The sequence below is a fragment of the Bidens hawaiensis genome, unplaced genomic scaffold, assembly GCF_021521415.1.
Source record: "Bidens hawaiensis isolate Kalapana, Puna unplaced genomic scaffold, B.hawaiensis_p1.1 tig00001575_1, whole genome shotgun sequence".
Classification (NCBI taxonomy): Eukaryota; Viridiplantae; Streptophyta; class Magnoliopsida; order Asterales; family Asteraceae; genus Bidens; species Bidens hawaiensis.
The window spans coordinates 1,856,318-1,880,736 of NW_027491088.1; the positions used below are offsets into that span (position 1 = coordinate 1,856,318).

Genomic DNA, 24,419 nt, shown 5'->3' on the forward strand with positions numbered 1-24,419 from the left:
CATAACCGGACGATTTTGAAGCTCTAAATCATAAACAACCAAACCCTTGCTGTAGGGTTGGATTTTCCCGACGATTTCTCTATCGGAGATGGGGATTGGTGGTATACAAGTTAAGTTTTTATGGTACAACTCTTATAGTGCGATAAGAGAGGTTGATGGTGGCAGGTGATGCGATGGCGGTGGTCGGTGGCAAATGGTGGTGACAGGTGGGGTGGATGAAGATGAAGAGAGGTAGAGAGAGAGGGGGTGGGGGGAGAGAGAGTAAATCTCTCTATATATACATATATTTTAAATACACAGTCAGCCGCCACGTAGACGTCCACGTAATCTGATTTTTAACAGCTAGGATCGCCACGTCAGACAAAAACTAACGGAGTTAACATCCGTCAGTCACGGCCCGTTAAAAACAAATGCATAAGTAGTTGGTACTGCCAGCAGGCAAGTGTAAAATTGAGATGAATATTTACCAATAGGCCATAGTTTGGATTATTTAAAACCAATTTTCCTTTAAAATATCATGTAACAGTTACACTAATTTGAAAATTTAGAAGGTCAAAAGTCAACAGGATCCCGCGATATTTAGTTGAAAACCGGTCAAAAGAAATCAATAGTAGCATGTAGCAGTTTGTATTTCAGCGGCTAAACTATAACACGTTATATTCATATTCATATTCATATTCATATCCTTCCACTTCTAGTTTCCGAAATCCATCACTCTCTCAGTAAAACCCTAACTTCAATCACTCCTCATTACATCATTATCCGGCCAAATTCCGATTAACAAACTCTTCAATGACGTCATCTCACCGGCCACCTGCAACGCCGTCAATCGGATTGAAGCTCATAACCTTTGCCATAACTCTATTAGCGTTTCTGTACGAGTTCAGATCCTCTGCTCAGCTTCTGCCTGCTGAAGAAGGTTTAACTTTTGATTCCGTACACTTTTATGTTATGAATACTTGAAATATTATGGAGATGGAGGCTTAGCTGAATTTGACCTCATTTTATGTTGATTTAGGCATGAATTACACTGTATGTATGATCTGATTATTATTATTATTATTATCTGTTTCAATTGTGTGTTAAAATTATGAGTTCTTCTTAATTAATTTTGTTTATGTTAAAATTATGAAATATTATTTCAGTTGTAAAGAGAATTATTGGAGATATGCCGGCCAAAAATTTAAAATACGTGATGTTTGTCATGTTGTCTTCTTCTAGTTGTAGGCTTATTTGTTTTTGCATCTATTTTGGATTATATTATTAAATATTGACAGAATTACAAATTTTGTCCTTTAAAATAAGACGAATTACGGTTCGTGTCCTTTTCTAAGTTTCCTTGCAGGCGGTGTACTTTAAACATTTTTTTCCTGCATGTTATGTCCTTTACGCTAACTGGGTTAGAAAAACTCAGTTAAATACCCTCACGTGAGGCGCACGTGAGGGTATTTTTGTCTTTTCGACTGTACCTGCAAATTGATAACACCTTCTCCTCCTTTCTCTCTTCTTTCTCTCTCTAAGCCACCACCATCACTACACCATCATCATACCACATATCACAACCACTTCCTTCTCTCATCCTTCTCTCTCTATGTTCTACCACACCATCACCATATCACAACCACTCCTCAAACACCATCACCACCGCCACCATAGCTTCGCCACCAGCACCATCAAACACTTAAAACTGTTGCCCCTGTTCATCTTATTTGTACCTCCCAACTTCATCGATTTCTTGAGAGCTGTTTTGATGACCGAAGACAGTACCGGAAGTTTGGATTTTGACCGGATTTGTAATTCATCATCAACTCCCTTTCTTCTTAAATCCGGCACCATCTCCGGTCACCTTCTCCGGCGAGGAAGACGAAACCCTAATTAACTGCAACTATCCTTCTTGTTCGCTACATCTCGCTACATCTGGATGGGTCGGGTTAGGGTGGCGGCAGCGGGGTTAACTGGATCTGGGTTTGAGATTTTTAAGGGTAAAAGTTGAAAAAGAAAGAATTTATTGTTATTGGATGGGTAAACTGGATCTGGGTTAAAGGGGAGGTGGATATGGCGAAAATCATGAAATTAACATCTGACTTGTGTTCGATTTAGCGGTGAACGGTGGTGGTAGCGGATTTGGTGAAAGGGGAGGTGGATATGGCGGTGAACGGTGGTGGTGGCTGGTTGCAAAAAAGGCAGTGGTTGCCGGAGGTTGGATGGGGGCAGGTGATAACACCGTATCGAGGATCCAGTCCGTGAGTATGAAGAATAATGATTGCTGACGTCACGAATTAATATCCGGAAAGGATTACCGGAGTTAGTTATCACCGGAGAAAGCAGAGCAGCTTTCCGGTGGTTTAGATTAGAGAGAGAAAGAGGAACAGTGGAAAGAGTATGGAGTCAGAAAGACGAAAAGACAAAAATACCCTCACATGCGCCTCACGTGAGAGTATTTAACTGAGTTTTTCTAACCCAGTTAGCGTAAAGGACATAACGTGCAGGAAAAAAATGTTTAAAGTACACCGCCTGCAAGGAAACTTAGAAAAGGACACGAACCGTAATTCGTCTTATTTTAAATGACAAAATTTGTAATTCTGTCTTAAATATTTGTAATAGTTTAATATCTTCAGCTAACGGTTGAAAAACAGTTTTGTGTTGATTCATATGGACAACAGTTTCTCTTTCTGCTAATTTCTTAATTGGTGGCCTAGACAAATAGTCATTAGAATCCATTATGGGAGCAAACAGATAGCTGAAATTGATGTTATTTGCCTTGAATAATAAATAAAAAGGTGTTAGGATATTTTGAAAAATTCCTAGTTCTTGGAATGGGTAGTTGGTAACTTGGTATCTCTTTTTTGATTTTGTACACGTCAACAGTGGGCTGATTCATTGAATGGCTGGCATCTAGTTGGTCTCATAAATGCCTAACCCTACATGAATGGCTGATTGCTTATGGTCTATACTGGTCAAACATGGATATCTGTTTTATTAAATGGCTAGTTTAGTCAAACATGCAATATTTAAATAAATTGTCTACTAAGTATTAAAACATACTCTTGAACAGGACATGTGATGTTTGGCTTAGCTTTTTTAATAAAGCTTTTAGCTTTTTCAGCTTTTTTTTTACAAAATAAGCTTAACTTAAGGGGTGTATGGTTTAGCTTTTTTGACAAAGCTTATAGCTTTTTTAGCTTTTTATTACAAAATAAGCTTAACTTGGTGTTTGGCTTAGCTTTTTAAGCTTATGCTTATTAGCTTATATAAGCTAATTTGAAGAAGCTTATTTGAGTATGGTTTTTTAGCTTATTTGTTTAATGGTGTAAATTTCTCATTTGTCCTCAAATGGTGGTGGATTAGTAATTATTGAAGCAACTTATTACTCACAAATTAAAGAATGGTGGATTTAACAACTTATTAAGACACATAATTAACTCGTAGAATATACGCTAATCCAAACACTTAAAAAGAGCTTATCAAAATAATAGAAAATAAGCTAATTTGTTATATAAGCACAAGCATAAAAATAAAAGCTAGGCCAAACACCCCCTTAGTGTTTCACTACAAAACATTTATGGTGCTTTTAGCATGTAAATAATCTGTAGAGTAAATTACATGAATCATAATCTGGTTATAAGATGTCACATGAACTTTTATGTTTCACTACAAATCATTCATAATACTAAAAACTGTTGACCTCTTCCATTGGGGAAGAAATCTATTTTCAACACGTGTTTATAGTTTTAAATCGTTAATATTGTTTTATCTTATGCTACTACAATAGTTGAAGCTCTTCAGACAATAGCCTCAAGGCTGCAGTATAGTGATTGGCGGGTTGCTAGAAATTCATGCAGTGGAGGTGGAGGTCTTAATAGAACATATACTTCAAACAGCCAAGGCGCTGTTAGGTTTGGCAGCAATGTAACCTGCACATGTAACACTACAGAATGCCACATTACACATATGTAAGAATCTATCATAATAATACAGTTCAGTAAATCGCAAGTTAAATATTAACAACTAATATATAAATTTCAGCCAGTTAAAGGGGCTTAATTTGACTGGAGTTCTACCTGAAGAGTTTGCAAATCTCACTTTTCTGCAAGAATTGTAAGTGTACATTTTCAACTTATATTAACTGTCTATATCATCACATGTGAAAAGGCATTCTACAAAACATTTATCTGAAGGTTATCTAATATTCTGACCTAATCGAGTTTATATTGTCACAGAGATCTATCTCGCAACTATATCAATGGAAGTATTCCAGCACGTTTTGGGCGACTACCCCTTACCACATTGTAATAGTTACTGATTCCTTTAGTCATTATTTCATTTCTTATAATTTAAGACATTTTTTTAATATATTTTTCTTTACAGAAGTCTTTTGGGAAACCGAATTAGCGGTCCAATACCTGGTGAAATAGGGGATATTGCTACACTTGAGGAACTGTAAGTAAGAATCTTGATTTACTCGATAAGTCTTAAATTGCATCACAATTTTCACCTAATTATTCACACATCTGAAACCCAGAGTCTTGGAAGACAATTCACTTGAAGGACAGCTTCCTTCAAACCTTGGTCGTGCGCGTAGCTTGAGAAGAATGTAACACCGCCTCTATTAGTTATTTATTTATCATAAATTACAAAAATCGTATTTGTTATTCACATTTAAAAGTTTTCCTTGCAGCCTTCTTTCTGCAAATAATTTCACAGGAAACGTTCCTGAATCATTTGGATTTCTCACTAATCTAACAGATTTGTAAGTAGTAGCAATCATCATATTCTTTTACTAGTCCCTCAAATTTCTAATCTTGATGATCTAATATTCAATACTCATTTACAACACTTGCAGTAGGATAGATGGGAATACATTATCTGGGAGATTGCCGAGCTTTATTGGAAACTGGACCAGACTCGAAAGACTGTGAGTATTATCTTGCTTTTTCTTTCATCATTAATCTAATTGCATTTAAGGTTAATTTTTTATACAATTATATTATATTACCGTGCAGTGATTGGCAAGGAACATCAATGGAGGGACCTATCCCTTCTACAATATCTCTGTTGACAAATTTAGAAGAATTGTGAGTTCACTTTGAATCATCGTATATTTTTGTAAGCGGGTGGATTTGGATTTGACTATTTAACCAAATAACTTACTTCATATTTGTATAATGGTTCTTAGGAGGATAACAGACTTGACTGGACCAACTTCAATCTTTCCTGATCTGCAAAATATGACTAGAATGATAAGACTGTGAGTTGATTTCATTATTAGACTATTTACCCTAAGTTATATTAAAATTTCTGACTAATTTTCTTGCAGGCACCTGAGAAATTGCATGCTTACAGGCAGAATACCTGAATACATAGGACAGATGTCCGAGTTTAAAAACTTGTGAGTCAATTACATTTTTTTGGAACGGCGTGAGTCAGTTACTAACACTGATTTTCAAGAAAAAATGTTGTTCATTCTCTTTTTTATTTATATATTTGAACTATTTGTTTGCAGGGACCTAAGCTTTAACATGTTGGATGGTCAAGTTCCCGATTCAATAGGGAGGGTTGACTTTGAGGCTGTGTATGTAAACTAATTAGAAGAAATTAATATCATAACGTATAAAGAATTCTTATACTTTTCATGGATTCAGGTTTCTAAACAACAACTCGCTGTCGGGAAACATTCCCCAATGGGCTTATGTTGGCAATAAAAAGATGTTAGTTATTCTTCGCCCTCAATAAAGTACTGTTTAATACAATTATTACTGGATATTTCGATTTATTACCTACTTCTTATTATAGTGACTTATCCTACAACAATTTTACGCAAGCAGACCCACGCGGTTGTCAGCAATCTAGCTTGTAAGTTTTCTTTACTTCCACCACATGAAAATTTTCTATCTTATGCTTATTCAGTTGTTTTACACTTTTTGTACATTCACAGGAATTTAGTTGCTGCTCTTTCGCCTTCAGAAGCAACGGGCCCGTATGTTGCTGTCTTCAGCTTTTGAAACTATGATTTCATTTTGATTTTTGTTTTCTACAATTGTTCTAAACATGATTTTGTCATGTAGAAATACTTGGTGTTTAACGGACGGACTTACTTGCAGCCGAAATCCTGATCGTAAACCATTCTCCTTTTGTGAAATTATATTTTCTATTCCCATAACTATAATTAACTATCTCTAATATTATATTCTCTGTTGACATCTCAGGTTATAATTTATTTATTAACTGTGGCGGGAACAGATTAGAATTTGAAGGAAATGAATATGAACAAGATGCAAGCAGTGAACAGTCTTACTTTTATACTGCTTCTGAAAGATGGGCTTATACCAGCAACGGTAATTTCTTGGGGAATGATGATGCGCCATTTGTCGCGCTTCCGATAACTGATGTGACAGGTGATGATATTTACAGAACCGCCCGTCTTTCGCCTACTTCACTCAGATATTACGGACTGTGTTTAAGAAGTGGTAGCTATAGAGTACGCCTCCACTTTGCTGAAATACAGTATACAAATGATACAAGTTTTAGTAGTCTGGGAAGGCGTATTTTTGATATATCAATCCAAGTGAGTGATAGATACTATTCACATTGTGTGATATTGTTTTGATCATACTTATATAATTTGGTTTTTTCAATATAGGGGGAGCTATTAGTGAAAGATTTTAACATAAGGGAAAGAGCTAATGGAACCGGAAGGAGCATCGTATTAGATTTTACTGATGTTCATGTTAATGGGAGCACGTTAGAGATTCACTTGTACTGGGCTGGGAAGGGGACTACTGCAATTCCCGATCGGGGTGTATACGGGCCGCTTATATCTGCTATAACCGTAACTCCAAGTTAGTAAATGAAATTACAAATTTTTATTTATTTTCAAAGATAAAAAACGGTTGTAAACTTATTTATTGTCTTTTTTATAGACTTTGAAATACCAACTGATGGGCTCTCTAGTGGAGTGATAGCAGGAATCGTTGTTGGTTCATGCGCGTTTGTCGCTTTGGTTCTATTTATTCTTTGGAAGAAAGGTTATCTAGGAGGGGATAAAGAAGACAAAGGTTATAACTTTTTTTTACAAAATTGTTTCTATAAATCACTTTTGTTTTCTAATTATTCTGATAATTTTGGATGTCACAGAACTTCGAGGTGCTATTGAATTACAAACGGGTTATTTTAGTTTGCGACAAATTAAAGCTGCTACACAGAACTTTGACCCTGCAAACAAGATCGGTGAAGGGGGATTCGGACCTGTTTACAAGGTGGGTGTCGACCGTTTACATATAGTGCATATAATCAACATTATATGTATTGAATTTAATTTTTTATTTCTTGTAGGGTGTACTCTCAGATGGTTCTGAAATAGCAGTTAAGCAACTCTCCGCAAAGTCAAAACAAGGGAACCGTGAATTCGTGACTGAAATAGGCATGATATCGGCTTTACAACATCCAAACCTCGTTAAGCTTTTTGGCTGTTGTATAGAAGGAAAAGAATTGTTACTAATATACGAGTACCTGGAAAACAACAGTCTTGCACGCGCTCTGTTTGGTAAACAGCTTACTTTTCAACATTAACTCGTGTATCCTAGTTAATGATATTTAGTCATCACGGGTTGTTTCATGTTCAGGTAAAGAAGGCCAGAGGCTAAATTTAGATTGGCCAACAAGACAAAAGATATGTGTTCAAGTAGCCCGGGGCTTATCATACCTACATGAAGAATCAAGGTTAAAAATTGTTCACAGAGATATTAAGGCGACTAATGTGCTTCTAGATAAGGAACTTAACGCCAAAATATCGGATTTCGGTCTTGCAAAACTTGATGAAGAAGAGAATACACATATTAGCACACGAATTGCTGGAACTATGTGAGCCAACTCTTATGTTAGTGTTTGATAATATATATAATGTATATATAGGGACAGGATGATGAGAAAATTCATTCTTCCAGAAACTCCATACTACATATATATATATACACACACACATGAGAGATTTATGGTGTGATTTGTGATTTGCAGTGGATATATGGCTCCGGAATATGCTATGAGAGGATACTTAACAGATAAAGCAGATGTTTATAGCTTTGGAATCGTTGCATTAGAGATTGTGAGTGGGAAAAGTAATACAAATTATCGGCCAAAGGAAGAGTTTGTATACCTTCTTGATTGGGTAACATTTAAATTTACAATTTTTTTTATTATTACGGTAGCACACGTGACTTAGAGAACAATAATAAATATTTTTACGTTGGTCGAACTTGAAGGCGTATGTTTTACAAGAGCAAGAAAATCTACTTGAACTGGTGGACCCGGTACTGGGTTCAAACTACTCAAAGAAAGAGGCAATGAGGATGTTGAACATAGCGCTTCTTTGCACCAACCCATCACCGACCCTTAGACCCGCCATGTCAGCAGTGGTGAGTATGTTGGAAGGAAAGATTCCTGTTCAGACACAAGTAATGAAACGGGGTGCAATGGATGCTGACATGAGGTTTAGAGCATTTGAACTGCTGTCACAGGATAGTCAAATGGTGACCTCTATTGCCTCAGGGGATAGTCAAAGAGCGATGCGCGGGTCGACTGATGAACTGTCAGGCGATTCTTCTGTTTAGAGGACGCCATTCTTCCTCAGAATTTATTGCTGTGAATTATAGCAATTCATTCTAAATGAGTTGCATATATAAGTTAAGCTTATAGAGAGATGTCCCTGTAAATTTCACTTTTCATGCATTTTTTTATTAAAAGTATTGGTAAGATGCTTACTATGAATGTATCTGTGATTTAATTATTTTAGTACATGTATAACATTGCAAATTTAGTCAGTGTTTGTTTTGTTTACATTTGTTCACATATTGAGACAAAATATAAAAGAAAAAACTTTATTAGGGAATAATTGATGGTTTTTGAAAAATAAAAACTATTGTAGAGGAATTCTGAAATCAGTATTTGACAAAACTTAAGAAAGCAAAATTGACCATCTAGAAATAAAATTAAATGACTTGATAAAAAGATATTACCCTACTCCGGGGACGAGCAAATGATACCAGGATCGAATTCGGTACCATCAGTACCAATTCAATACCAACATTATGATACCAGTTCGGTACCGATACCAAGCTCATCCCTAGTCTAGAGCAGTGGTTAAATTAAATGTCTAAATAAAAAAGATTAATCAATGCAATCTACAATTTACACATTTTTCATTAAAAATAGATTATGCATGTCAAAACTCAAAAGTATACAAATGCTAATAATATAAGTAAGATTATTACTATTTAAGTATTTATGGTTGATTTGAGACAGTTAAACTTACACAGGATGTACGATTCATTTATTTTCCAACTACCAACCAGAATACAAGTTTACCACCATCCAAACATGGTTTCAAGCTCCGGTCATACAAAAAAAGCTGTATGTTCACAACATCACTTATATTTACATTAACTATAACCATTATAGCTTTAAAAACATAAGACTGGTTATAAATACACAGTATCCTTCATGATCAAAACTCAATACCACTATTTAACTGAACAGAAAACGAGGGCCGGCCGACATTCCCAAGAGGCATTTCAGCTCTCAATACTACCCCGGTTTTCCCAACATTCCCGTTCCACTTTGATCTACCTAACTGCATATACGGTCAAACATCCATCTTAAAAACAAACAAACAAAAAATACATAACTTTAATAATATCAAGAATTCAAGAAACTTACCGACAATGATGCAAAAGCAGTCGGGTGTGAAACTAAACAACACCCACCGATTAGACTCAGTTCCTCGTTTAGTGAATGCACAAGTTCGGCCTTAAGTCCAGGGTCACTTCCACCGAATGTTGGCTGCAAACTGGTCAAATGACAAAAGTAAGCCGATTAAAACACATGAATATGCGTTCGGTGCACCATATCTGATCATACCTGAACTGGACCGTGGGCCTGACCATGAGACCAGATCGTTTCCAAGCCAAAGCTTGTTCAAACCCCAAAGTAAATGACTTTGCAGGCCATTGAACCATGGGTGTGATCCGCGTTCCCCATTTATTCTGCCAACATATTCATATATTAAAAAAAATGGTTATAAAAATCAAAACTTTTAAATCTAACAAGTTAATAGCTCACCTTGCATGAGTAACTGAACTTCATTTCCCCGGGATATTGACCTTGTGCTTGAAGCAAACCACCAAAAAGAGGTAAGAAAGCACTCGTGGATATGCCTTCACCAGCAACATACGTGAGCTGCCCGTTTGGAAACTGGAAATCCATAAACGTCTACAACATGTAATAATAATATATGTTATGCTCAATGCTTCAAATTACAAGATTATCATCATCAACAGTTTGACTGGACTTACACAAGCCATAGGATTGAGACATAACATTGACATCAATAAATATCTTCTATGCTTTGACCACACAGCTGGACACAGAGAATGTATTCCATTCTAATAAATAACCAACAAACGATAAGTTCGTTCTCACACGGGCATAAATTAAAAAGATTGGAGATTGATTAACGGTTACTCATTATACCTTTCTGTCATAACCATACCAAAGTAAATGTTTTTTCGACAAATGAACCGGTAAAAGAAGAGTCGAATCACGAATAAACAGTACGGGTCCAAGCTGGACAAGAAAAAGAGATGAATTCACATTCCCTGAATTCAAACTTCCATTCGACGCTTCAATCCTCCATATATCTCCTCTTGCAGCTAAAGAACTTTCTAAACCACACGTTCGACTATCAAACATTGTCGAAAAATTAAGTACTCCCTGTAATCAATCACACACAAACTACATATCAAAAAAATACATATAAAAGTTATGCTTCATCTACTTAACTTGCAGTGTCATAAAAACCCGTGATCAACCACCAAACAGTGAGTTACTGACTACTTTTCAGCTAAACAATGCAACTAATCACTAGTCGGCCCAAATTAAAAAAATTATATGCAACTTTACAAAATTATATAAAACTATTCTAATCCCGATTAATTGCTAGTCAGTACCCCACCGCCCGACTAGCCCCTAGCGGGTTCTACAACACTATTCAGCTAATCAGTGCAACTAATCACTAGTCGGCCCAACTCGAACCTTGGTTTTAACACGTTAACCCAAATTATTGGTTTTTTCTAATCGATTTGTTATGTACTTATGTTCACGTATAACTGCTTATGCTTGAACTATACTATACTACAAGTATTTATGTGAGCTTTTATATATAACTTTTCAAAATTATATATAAACTTTCAATATGATTAATCCCGATTAATCGCCAGTCACTACCCCACCGCCCCACTAACGCCTAATTCAAAACCACCATTAAATTCTTAAACTTGATTTAAATTTACCTGATTCCTGCCCGAAAAGCCCGCAGCTTTTAAATTAATCCCGGAACCCTCGTCACCACCGGCATCATCCTTCCCCTTGTCGGTCTCATCAAACCCGAACTCCTTAAACCGTTTTGCAATCGTGCCCAAATCCTCATGAACCTGCATACTAATCCCCAAATCAGCGGCCCTCTGGACGCCATCATCCACTCTCAACATAACCGTATCCTCGTCATGCCGAAACGGGACGGGCAGCCGCCTGACAAACTGCTGAACCACACCGTTCAAACTGGCTCCAAAGTCGGCACCAACCTGACCCAACTTATTCCCAATATCAAGAATCGCAGAAACCCCATGAATCCCATGACTGGTGTTATCAACCAGCAGCCTGAAATCACGTTCTGCGAGGTGGGTGTTGAATTCGACGTCGAAAAGCTTGGGTGGGTTAGGGTTTGGCCAGGTGAAAGATGGTGGGGTGATGTGGGTGTGGATTAGATCGGAGAAGCCGTGGGTTAATCGGTCGGCGAGATCTAAGCCGTGACGTTGGACTTCTTCCCATGCTTCGAATGATCGTTCAACAGACATCGATTGATTGATTGATTCGATTGGATTGGATTGAAATTGGAAGACTAGAAGCTCATAATAAGTGGATTGATTGAAGATTTGGAATAAAGATGTGATTTTTATTATTTTTAGGTCAAAATTATGAGGCTGAGAAATGGAAGATATTAAATACGGAAATGGATGTATTTGACTCCGTTACTTGTCGGTTGTTGCCTTGTTGGTGTGTAAATTAGGGCAAGAATAAGAATTTGTGTTTCACACGATTAACCGACCCGGAAATCCCAACCCGGACCAAATTTCAAACACTTCGGTTCGGTAATCGGGTTCGTATGGGCCGAACGAAGACCGGCCCAAAGTGATAACTACAATATAGAAGTGGGCAAACCGGGTTTTTTTTTCTAGAACCGGTTTTAGGTTCGGTTATGAAAAGTCACTACTTGGGTCGGGTAGAAACTGAGGTCCGGGTATGATCGGGTTTTAGCGGGTTTGGGCCGGGTTGGGTCCGGGTTTTGATCAGGTAGAGGTGGAACTGGTTCCAACGAATCCGGATCCGGGTACAGTTTCTTTAGAGAAACTGAAGCCTGGTTTGTACCAGCAGGTTTAATAGGACTGAGTCTGGTTCAAAATCGAGTTTTATGTCCATCTCTACTACAAGGTATTCTTATTTTGACTAACTATGTACTAATCTAGTGTTACGTACCATGAAACACAGACGTACAAAGAAAATGTTAAAAAAAAGTACTTTAATAACTATGTTAATATTAAAATAATTTTTGTTACATTATGGTTTTGAAGAACAGTAATAATAGAACTGATAACAAAATGAATTAGACTTGTTATTACCACTCTGGTTTAAAACTACTTGGTAATAGCAAAAACTCTAAGACTAGCATAATTATTATAATGTTTTTACAATTCTCATGTTAAAAGTTGTATGTGTCATATCTCACTCCTACGCATCCTAAACACAACTCGAAGTTATTTTTCTCATGTATAGAGTCTTAAATAATAGACACATACTTAAAAAAATGATATTTGTTGGGATTAAACTCAAATTCAAGTTTTTACTGTTTTGTACGGTCAATAGAATTTCAAGGCCTAGCACTTGGCGGTTGGCGGTTACGCCTTGAAATTATGTTGACCCTGCAAAACTGTAAAAACTTAAATTTGATTTTAAACCCAACAAATTTCAGTTATTTAGTTTGTGTCTGCTTTTATACTTTAGACATAACAAACACAACTTCATGTCGTCTTTTAGATTTGTAGGGGTGAGATATATAACTATTTAAATAATTATGTAAACACCATAGTAATGGTTATTACGCTATAGTTTTGAACTAGAGTGACAGTCAAGTTTCTGATTTGTTTTGTTGTCAGTTATATTATTAGTATAGTTCATATTCATAACGTAACAAAAATTACTCTAGTATTAATATGATTATTGTAGTGTGTTTTACATTCCTTTAGTCGGTTTGTATTTAGTGGTAACACCGGAAGACTAGATTTCTAAATACTTATTTAGTCCCAAAATATGAATATGTTGTAATCAATTTGGGCTGGTCACCAGTTGCTCGGTCCATATGAAACCCACTATTCCAAACCTGTATTGTATAGACTTGTAGATCTAAGCCCAAATAATTGTATTGGTCTACGCCTAACAAATATCTACAGTTAGTACCTATTCGAGCAAATTTATATGGGCTAATAGCCTAGATATTTGGTAAATTTAGATATGACAGGTGTAATAATAAATTTTTAGTGGATACGTTATATAAGATTCAAGAAATAGTTAATGATTTTCTATAAATAATAAATTTCCTCATTTTTTTTTCTTTTTGAACCATATTTTCATTGATAGTTTTATAAAAGAATCCATAAAGAAAAATACTATTCACTTCTTAATAGTTTATCTTTTACAAATTAAAAGAAGATTTATAAAGTTTTTGACATTAAACCAATACATTTTTAAAATTTTATTTTGTTTTTTATAAAAATTTTTAACATATAATATTTTATTAAGTTTCAATTAGGCTATCTGTAGTTGGCAGCAAATATGGGGCGACGGGGGCGATAAGGGGTGCGAACACCGTCCCCCTGGGCGACTTTTGTGGCAAAAAGGGGTGGGGCGCAAGTAATTTGTCACCGGCCATTGTATGTGTTGTGTGTGTATATTATTATACTATTACTATGTGTGATATATATATTAGGCTACAACACCATTATACCCTAAAAACAAAAAAACTATCATTTGCTGACTGGCACCACAAGACGTAAAACGTCCCAATTTGTAAACTACACATAGTCTTATGGGTTAAAGTGATGTGGCATTTTTTATTGGACAATGATGTGGTACTAGTGGGTTGATGAGGGAGTGTCTCATTCACTCTTAGTCTTAGGTCATGCTTAAGGGGAGACGGGGCACCGCGTGGTGGGGAAGCCATCACGCGTGGTGGCCCTTAGCATACCGCCGCCGTCCCCTTGTCACGCGGAAAATGCCATAATTGCGTGATGGTTGTCAAGCGGGATGAGGGTTCCATTTCCAAGAAAAGAGCCGTTAGGGGGGCGGGGGATGTAGCCACTGGGGATGCTTGGAAAATAAAAAAAAAACATTATTTAACCTATATAAATATATCTTCAAAACATACACAAATCCAACTTAAAATATTTTATTACACACACCATTTTTAACATATCAAATGAAGGGTTTTAAGAAACGTGGGTCGGGTTCAAAGAAACCCAAACCCGACAAAAGGTTCGACAAAATCTAGGCGAACCGACGAGATTTCGCTTAAAAGTGGGGAACCGTCAAGACTTGGAAAGGAAGCGGTGGCCGAAAACTTCGCCGAATACAAGTCGGCTAATATGGCGGAAATGGCCGAGACGAAGGAGCGAATGAAAGAGGCTCATATTTTAAAAATGAAACGTGAGGAGACGTATACCAACCATTTGAATGAAAAACAAAAAAAACGCCGATCTAACTTTCCTCCTACAACCGCACGAACATCATGAGGAACCATTTAAATCGCTCATACTTCAACGCAAACGCGAGATATGCTAGAAGTGGGGTTGGGAAGGGCCGTAGGTTTTTTTTTGTCGTTTTTTTTTAATTTAGTTGTCTTTATTTAATGTAATCTTGTTTTTTTTAGTTAATGTAATATTGTTTTCTTTTTATTTAATTTAGTATTTATTAAAAAAAACCATCACACACCATCACACCACACCATCACCCCTAGTAAAAAACCATCACATGTGATGGATTTTGGGTTAGTGATGTGAAACCGTATAATTGGGTGGGGTGTGTGATAAGTGACGCCACGACATTCACCACCCCTCTCCCCTAATAAATAATGTCTTGTAAGAACATTGTCGTCAATCATCATCTTTCTACTTTTTTTTGCAAAAAAAAAAAGGTATGTAATGGATTATGCCCTTCATCATTTCCATATCAAGACACATATGTACACTATTGTATAAATGTTCATGTCCCTTCACGCCCCCGTAAAACCCCATTACATATACCTTTATAGTCTTAAGATCAAACTATTGTTCTTTGCATCAAACCACATTAACTGTTTATGACTTTATGTCACTAACTCCTTATATAACTTTACATTCTTTCTGATAAAACAATCATGCTTTACTCTGTATAATCCCAATCATAACATATAACCAAAATGAATAGCCCACATTCAATTTCAAACTTTCATATTGTCATTTAATCATATAAATAGCAATTACTCACATTAATCATTTTCTAAAAACGCCACATTTAATCATTTAAACCACAAAAAAGTAAAAAAAATTAAATTACCACACCAACCCTTCTAAGGCCACCGGTAGTGGGCGTAATGTTGGGGCGATTGGGGCGACAACCCCCCCCCCCTTGCGCGAAACGTGGGGCAATAGGGAGGGCAACTTTTTGTCGCTGGCTTGTGTTGTTTTGTTCTTATTATTATTATATTATGTTTGTGAAAGAGGGATATATATATATATATATATATATATATATATATAAGTTTACAACATCATTACACCCTAAAAACAAAAAACATACAATTTGTTAAATGTCCACAGGATGCAAAACGCCATTTTTTGTAGCCATCCATTACACATGCCTAAAAAAGCACACTAACTCAAACCACCAAGGACAAAACAGTAATTAACCACACATGAAGCTCAAAGTAGCTTCAAGCTGTTATTAAATTCCCAATGGCTTCTCAGCTGCCAATGCCAGCCATCACACATTATATTTATTTATATATTGACCTTTGTTCTCTCCAGTCTTCTCTTCCTCTCTTCTTCATAACTCTCTTAATTCACTTCCCATATTATTATCAGTAGGTTGGTGCAGACAGAATAATAATAATAATAATATTAATTATTATTATTATAAGTTCTCCAACAGACAATCGAAGGTTCCTTTTTCTGGTTAGTTAAGAATCTGCTCTAAATGGAATTGTTTTTTAATATGAATCTTGTCGGATCAAAGTTTTTAATTACTTTCTATATGTATATAATAATGAAAAAGACCTGTTTACAGCAAAACTATTTGTTTAGTCTTTTAATGTGTTGTGTAATACGTACGAACTACCAAACATTAGGGGCTTTAAATGTTGCAGGTTTTAGCTTTTGTTTTCTCACTTTCATTTCAGACTCTGTGTTTTGTTTAATGTTTATCGTTGGGTTTGGATTTCAGTGGTCGGCATTAGAGGACGTGTGATATGTGTTCTTGACTTTTGAATTGAAGGCTAATTATTCAACTTGTCTTCTCCACTTGTAAAGGTAAGTTTCCTGTTAGTTTCTCGTTGACTGATAGTTTGATTTGGGTCGGGTCGGTTTTGGGTTAAAACCGAAACTTTGGTTTTTGGATTTTTGAAAACCGTTATGTTTTGGTTTTCGATTTGGTTTTGGTTATTTCAGTTGCTTGAAATTTTTGAGAATAAAAAAAATGAAATCCAGAAATTTGGTTCAGTTTACATAAGCAATATAGCCAAAATGTTGGTTTTTCTTTAGATTTTTTTCGGTCTCATGCATAGCCAAAATGTTGGTTTTTCTTTAGATTTTTTTCGGTCTCATGCATACCCGTAGGCTCAGTGATGAACCTGTGTCGAGTCATAATTCCAATATATTTATTTTTGTCAAAAACATTAGTTCAGACAATATTAACCCAAATAAGGACATAAGGTATGTATATAAAAGGTGTAACGAGTCGTAACCTGAAAACATTAACCACAACAAGGCACGCATGTAAATGGTTTAAGATTTAATAAGTTTAACCAAGTTAGGATGAAAAGTTGAAAACAAACATTTTCTACGTAGGGGATAGAGAGATTGTTTCAACCAAGACTTCGGATTTAAAAACTTTATTTCGGTTACAAATATACATTTATGCTATATACCGAGCCCCCCTCCCTCTCCAAAAAAAAAAGAAAAAAACAAACTTATTTATGAGTCTTGTGTCTTTTGGTCCCCCGCCCGCACCCTTATATCCTGAGTCAAGCTTCGTCACTTAATTTCAAACACAACGAATGGTCAACTTTTTTATACACATTCTAAAAATGCAGACTTATTAAAAAAAATGTAGCAAATAAATTTAACTGGTTGTAAACAGTCGACTATTTTTTATATTAGTTTTAATGAAACTAATAGATAGACAAGAGATGAGTTAAAAGACTTAAATCCGACCAATGGGTTAATAAAAAATGTCACATTAACAACGTTGGAAAACAGAGTTGTAGTGCGTTCCTACCTTATCTTTACTCACCCGCATGTAGACAAGCTTGCTTTTACTGTAAAAAAATTAAAATAACAGGCTCTGCTGACGATGCAGACACAGCTCGTTATTCAATACAAATAATGGACCTCTTTTCACGTATTATCTGGCTCCCTATGGGACCCACATGTATTTTTGCATTTTGTTTTCTAACCCATTTTCGGTGATAAGACTTATATACTGAATTTATATTTTAAGCCTACTTTAAGTGTCCACACCGGTGGGTCAGATTAAACTTTTAACAACTTTTTTTCATTTTAATGTTGTAATTTGGAGTTGCTAGGATGACATAATAAAGCTCTATTTATCATCTAGTGCATCATTAATATTTGAATAATATAAAATAATATATAGTTTAGCGCATTTTTAGATATTATATTTTTACGTCTTTAGCTCTAGTCTCATATTCTTTGCTTCTATAAATATTATCAACTCCTCATTTGAATGGTTGATATGAATCTGGTCCTTTGGATACGTCTCCACGTGTTTTTAGTACCCTTAGAGTGTTATCGTATTATAAAAACTTGTACGAACTTATTTAAAATTTCGGATATCTTTTCACTCTTTCCACCAGATGTCAAACAGGACCCGGGTGAGAAAAAAAGCATCTTCATTGAATGTGCTATTATGAACCTAGACCAATCTCAAAGATCTAGTGGACCAGTTTTTGTTAACTTTGTTTTGGGTCAAATTTTCTTAACAAGTGGGTGTGGATATTTTAACTTTATGATAGTTGTTTTATTCTTTTGGATGTGGAAAACACTGTCAATGTGTCATCATACTTTGTGGAAAGATAATATGATCCAATGAATCATATATGTATAGACATTTCATTTGACTTTTCACTTTTAGGCTTATAGAGTTTTTGAGATTATCATTGACCATTGTTTAGTTACCCAATCCCTATCCCAATTTAGGTGAACTCATGACAATTCATGAAGCTTGTAAGATGGTAAAATACTGATTGTATTCCGTTCAATTGATGTTTACAATAGTATAAGGAAAAACCGGGTCCACGTGCTTGATACTATAACCTAAATCCCCAAATAATATAGGTTCTGATACTCGGTGACGCATAGACCGGAAAACAATAAAAGTTCTCTTAGGTTCCAATACATTGACGCAATGGTAAATATATCTTTGTAGTAGAGTTCTTGTGTAGTTATGTTCGAATCCAACTTTCACCGACTATTAATGGCGAAGTTTCATTAGGGACAAGGGTGGCCCCGCCCCACCCCCTCTGTTTTTTTACACAGTAGTGTAAATGTCTCTGTTTTTCGCCCGAAAATTTTATACGTAATGTAAATTTATTCGTTTTCGTCCGAAAATTTGAGCTCGACCTCCCTTTTTTTTGTGGTAGTGTAAATGTCTAGGTTTTTCACCCAAAAAATTTATACGTAGTGTAAATTTACCCGTTTTCGGCCCATAATTTGAGTCGTCCCCCTCGTTTATGATTTTTTAAATACATTTTGAGCCCCCACCCCCATGCTCTAGTCCAAGCTTCGCCACTGCCGACTATCTACCTTTGACCTGTTAAAGGTTAGCTAACACAAACTGTGTTTTTATCAAACATGTTGGTTAGCAGGGTATTGATGGGTCTGAAAAAAATGTTCTTGAATTAAATCATACTCTATTTGTTAAGTTGGTTAGCAAATACTTTTCAGATAAGGTGTATGATATGTATGGACTTAAAACCACACGTTAAAGGAAAGTAACCATAGATGTCCTTGTAACAAACTTAAAAAGTCAAAACTGAAAGCTTCATGAAAACTTATATCAAACTACCTTTTGTATTTATTTATTAAGTTACATAACCTTTGGTCCTTTACATCTTTTATAATATTATGCTCATCATACCTTCATTCTTTCAGATGGATCCAATCAACCAATCTGCCTTAACACCAAGAAAGAGCAAACTCGCTCGCACGTTTGCGAAAGTGTTACACATTCGATCCGCAACCAATGTAGATAAACCCCACAAGCCGAAATCACATGACAAATCGAGCACCATCGAAAACAAACATTTCCATGAAGAAATTGAGAAGCTTGAAAACAAAGCGTCCACGGATGCATTCATCGTGAAATTATTCGCTACATTATCGTCGGTTAAAGCCACTTACGCAGAGTTACAATGTGCACAATCTCCTTACAATCCTGAAGGTATCCAGTCAGCTGATCAGATAATCGTAAATGAGCTAAAACACTTATCCAAGTTAAAACAATCGTTTTTGAAGAAACATATCGACGACCCGATGCCTGAGACGACAGTAATGTTGGCCGAGATTCAAGAACAAAAGAATCTAGTCAAAACATATGATATCACCAAAACGAAGCTAGTCGATCAAAGCCGGTTAAAAGACACCGAGATTGTTAAGTTAAAACAAAAACTAGACGAATTGGAGCGGGAAAACAAGTTAATGGAGCGAAGATTGAACGCAAGCGGCCCGTTATCTCGCCACGAGAATCTTCAGTTATCAAAACTGACTCTAACTGACTTCGTGACGGCTCTCAAGCACGCGATGAAGTCAGTTAGAAGTTTTGTAAAGTTAATGGTATCCGAAATGGAATACGCGAAGTGGGATATTGACGCGGCCGTGGGTTCGATACAACAGGGTGTTGTCTACTGGAACGAGTCGCATAAATGTTTCGCATTCGAGTCGTTTATTTGTAGAGAAATGTTTATCGGGTTCAGTCACCCGGGTTTTTCCGTTCCTGGCGACGGTGGGCCCGGGCGACGAACCCGTAAACACCAGCAAAAAGTGTCATTTGATTTATTCATGGAGTTGAAGTATTTGAAAGCTAGAGAATATATTACATGGAAGCCCACGTCAGAATTTGCTAAATTTTGTTGGTTTAAATATTTACAAATTGTTCACCCCAAAATGGAATTGTCACTATTTGGGAATTTAAACCAAAGGAATTTGGTTTCCGCGGGAAAATATGCGGAAACAGCGTTTTTCGAGGCGTTTGCGGAGGTTTGCAGGCGGGTTTGGTTGGTACATTGTTTGGGATTTGCGAATGATCCGAAGGGGGTGTCTTTGTTTCGGGTGAGGAAGGGGTGTCGGTTTTCGGAGGTGTATATGGAGAGTGTGAATGAGGAGGCATTTATGTCGCCGGAGAGTACCCGGGAGGTGGGGTTTACGGTGGTGCCCGGGTTCAAGTTGGGTACAAGTGTTGTACAGTGTCAAGTGTACGTGAGTTGAGTTGATTGAGTGATGGGTTAGTGGACCAGGGTGCAGGTGGTGTGGTTTTGAACTGCTGGCTATGAGTCATAATGGTTAGGTTTTGGAATATTATTAAAAACTTACCCAATTTTGTTAATATAGGGTTGGTGGGAGCAAACTGGCAAAGTTCTTGATGAAGTAATGCTTCTAGACAAGAAAAACTGTCACGTAAGTTGTGGGGTATGAATATCATATGTATTTTCCTTTGAAATCCTATGTATTGGAATATTATGTGATAAAAGTATTATTATTAAGGATCCGGGACTAAAAAAACCCGGTGTATTTGACCTAGAACTGGTTTCATCTCTTCCCGGTCAAAACCCGGACCCAATCCGATAATAACTCAGCATACGCGGTCAGGTATAATACTTGATTATGTCCGGAACCAGTTCCGTTACTTGTTGCTAGCTGATTTTGATTTCAAAATGAAGATGAAAATTATGAATTAATTTGAAAATAAACATTTATTCTACCTATCCGACCGGAGTTTCTCTAGCAATGCCAAGAAATTTTAGCGTAATTGAAATATGAACAACCTTTGATGTGTGTACTGGCGATGTTGGTAAACGTTGGTTGGAACTTGGAGGCATTTGGTTAGAATGAGGACATAAAAGGGGCTCGAAACTTGGTATCATATTTAACAATGAAGGTGTTTGAAGTTTAAATATATGATTAAACCAAAATCTTTTCATTGTCGTAACATAAATCATAGACTTGGGGTGGTGGTTATTTAAAAAAGAATTAAGCTATTTTATATATTTACTATTTAAACTCTCGTTTTATAAATTATAAGTTTGTATAAACTATAAGTTTCAAAACACTAAATGTTTTATAGTTTTTATTTTCTTCCTATTTAAATTCCGCCTTAAAAGGAATTTGTTACTCTAAAGTCTAAAGAAAGCCCCCAAACGTGACTTTTTATTAAAAGATTATATAGTCTTTGATATAATTGGTAAAAAGAAAAAGTACGACAAGACGTTGGAATGTGTTGATCCATTTGCCAGCCATGTGCATTTCGGTTGAGATTCTTATATGCTTTTGATTAATCATGTATCCAATAAATCAATATAAAATATCTAAGTCACTGTTTCATAGGTATTTTATGTAATTTCATTTCCTCTTTCTACTTTGGTGTTTTAGAATTGTAAGTTGTAACTAATACATTGTACGCTTAAATTACCCAATTTTTTTTTCTAAGAGTAACTTTTACATGATGATAATGTTGGTGCTAGGAACGGACACAACTTAACTACTTAAGGTTGCATTGGCATCGGTAATTCTTTTTTATTCCAACTCTAACCGCACTTAGGGGGTGTTTTGGCCTAACTTTTATTTTTTGGCTTATGCTTATTTTCTTATACAAATAAGCTAAAAAACCATCTTTAAACAAGCTTCTTCAAATTAGCCTATATAAGCTAATAAGCTTTAATTTAAAAAGCTAAGCCAAACACCAAATTAAGCTTATTTTGTAAAAAAAAAGCTTAAAAAGATATAAGCTTTGTTAAAAAAAGCTAGGCCAAACACCCCTTTGGAGCATCTACATCAAGGCCTTGGATCAAAAGTTTGAATACACATGGCAATGACAAACTAATGATGCAAGCATATGGCATTGATGTAGAGCTAAAGTTTGATTGGTGTAGTTTGAATCTGCAAACTTGCAAACAAACAAGGGATGGTGGGTCCATTTACCCAACTTCTCACATGGATATATACATATATATTATATATAAGGTATTAATGATATTTTAATGAGGTTTGTAAAGGTTTGTTGTTGTGTCAGAAAGTGAGGTTTTTGGAAAAAGTTTGAAATCTGATGTGGCGTTGATGTGTCGGTTTGTAAATGTTTATTGTTGTGGATGCTCTTACTAACTTGTATCGATATATATTCTAATTTCTTATTTGGTCTTACGTGAATCCCTAACTACCTTAAAGGGCCAAAATGGTCCGATGACGCAAAAAGCACCAACTATTGGGGACCCCTGGTGTAATTCATCAACGTTAGGAAAAAACATGAAATACAGTTCTGAATCCATTTTAGTGTTACTAAACTCAAAAATAAACCCATTGTAAATCCATTAATTTATCAGGCCATTACTCAGTATATAAGTATATAACCCATCTTTTAAGAATCAAACCCACCCCCATTTTAAGCCCATTAGAAGTTTCGATTTATTTTTATAGGATGTCGCCTATTTTTGTGAAAAGGAAAAAAAAAACATAAAATTCATATTGCTAACATGAATGAGAATTACATTAGCCAAAGGCTAATAAGGCCAAGACAAGGGATACATATCACATTTCGTTATTATTATGAGTTTGATTGTTTTAACATGGTGTTAAATATTGAAATTCAAATGTAACTTGGGAATTGTTTTATAAGGATAAATTTACGAATTATTAATCTGTTTACGTAGTTTGATCAGCATGTGCAATAATTATGAGTTTCATGTACCAAAGATACATAGGTTAACGGGGATGTATATATGTGATCATGTAAAAACAAGACTTGAGATTTAACATCCTAACTTCATAGATAATTTGAAAACAGATAAAATATTTGTCAGCTTCAATTGTCTATCTACTCTTGTAAGATTACGGTGGAAACAATATAACGCCTCACATCTACGTTGGTGCATCGTTTATTGATGCTAGCATTAGTTTAACCGGTTACAACGTTAAGTGTCAAGTTGTATTTGCTATATCAAAAAGAGTTGTCTAGTAATGCTGTTTAGAAGATATAAGCGTTTTCAAAGGTAGAAAGTTTGTAGAGAACAATCGTAAGGTATTCTATTTGCTATATGCACATTTTTAGTCATTAATCCTGCAACAATATATATGATCAACAAACATTCTGCTCTCTTGTCTCTATCCGGCATCCGGGTACGATTAATTGATACTAGTAAGAGGGGCAAATAAATGAAAAGAATCCCCTAAACACAAAAAGAATTTTCAGAAAAAAGAGGAATCTAACTGAACAGTTTCAGTGATGAGTCTTTTGAAACATTCCAACTTTGAAGCAAATTGTATCTAATGTTTGTTTCAAGTTTGGAACACAATTAAGGACCAGTAATCTTTAACAGAAGTGAAGAAACACTAACCGGACCCCGGACAGATTACTGGTAACCTGGGGGTTGGAGAGATGTTTCCCACGAGGGGTTAGACCCTTGGAAGATGGTTCTTCTGATAACCTGCAAAACAGACACCGTGAGCTCGTCACTGAGAAGGGGGGGGGGGGTTCCTCCTTGTGACCACCCTCCGGCGTGAGAATCAGACTAGATTGCTCTTTAAATATAAAAGTATATTAAGAGATTGCTAGAGCAGATATCAGGTATATTATGATGATATAAGATGAGATATGATAAGATGAGATGGTCATACCATTTGTGGTATTTATAGCCGAAGGTAGGTTTCCAAAGAGGTATGGCCGGCTGCAACAGTGTTCCTGTTCCACCAACAGTAGCCTACGCACGTGCCCTGCTGGTAGTTGGTGGGTAGGTAGCGGCTGATAGTGACCAGGCCTGCTGTATACTATTCCTG

The 24,419-nt window shown here is 36.0% G+C and overlaps 3 protein-coding genes across 3 annotated transcripts; 2 read left to right on the forward strand and 1 right to left on the reverse strand.

Moving 5' to 3' along the window:
• The first annotated feature begins 644 nt into the window (after positions 1-644).
• On the forward strand, positions 645-8,882 carry LOC143587583 (putative LRR receptor-like serine/threonine-protein kinase At1g53440). Its single transcript, XM_077068836.1, has 24 exons — positions 645-919; positions 3,773-3,953; positions 4,027-4,098; positions 4,221-4,289; positions 4,369-4,440; positions 4,523-4,594; positions 4,679-4,750; positions 4,844-4,915; positions 5,004-5,075; positions 5,177-5,248; positions 5,318-5,389; positions 5,504-5,572; positions 5,643-5,708; positions 5,794-5,853; positions 5,936-5,977; positions 6,066-6,115; positions 6,207-6,565; positions 6,641-6,839; positions 6,921-7,055; positions 7,135-7,256; positions 7,333-7,543; positions 7,623-7,860; positions 8,014-8,164; positions 8,259-8,882. The coding sequence occupies exons 1-24, from the start codon at positions 793-795 to the stop codon at positions 8,604-8,606; spliced, it is 3,003 nt and encodes a 1,000-aa protein (XP_076924951.1). The 5' UTR covers positions 645-792; the 3' UTR covers positions 8,607-8,882.
• A 419-nt stretch (positions 8,883-9,301) lies between these two features.
• Positions 9,302-11,993, reverse strand: LOC143587594 (uncharacterized). Its single transcript, XM_077068845.1, has 7 exons — positions 11,343-11,993; positions 10,525-10,764; positions 10,347-10,436; positions 10,114-10,263; positions 9,913-10,037; positions 9,712-9,841; positions 9,302-9,625 (listed from the first exon to the last, which is right to left on the reverse strand). Exons 1-7 carry the CDS (start codon positions 11,904-11,906, stop codon positions 9,500-9,502), a joined length of 1,425 nt encoding a protein of 474 aa, XP_076924960.1. The 5' UTR covers positions 11,907-11,993; the 3' UTR covers positions 9,302-9,499.
• Positions 11,994-16,052: 4,059 nt separating this feature from the next.
• LOC143587603 (protein GRAVITROPIC IN THE LIGHT 1-like) lies at positions 16,053-21,193 on the forward strand. The gene is made up of 3 exons (XM_077068855.1): positions 16,053-16,313; positions 16,582-16,667; positions 19,530-21,193. Exon 3 carries the CDS (start codon positions 19,530-19,532, stop codon positions 20,859-20,861), a length of 1,332 nt encoding a protein of 443 aa, XP_076924970.1. The 5' UTR covers positions 16,053-16,313; positions 16,582-16,667; the 3' UTR covers positions 20,862-21,193.
• The last annotated feature ends 3,226 nt before the right edge of the window (positions 21,194-24,419 follow it).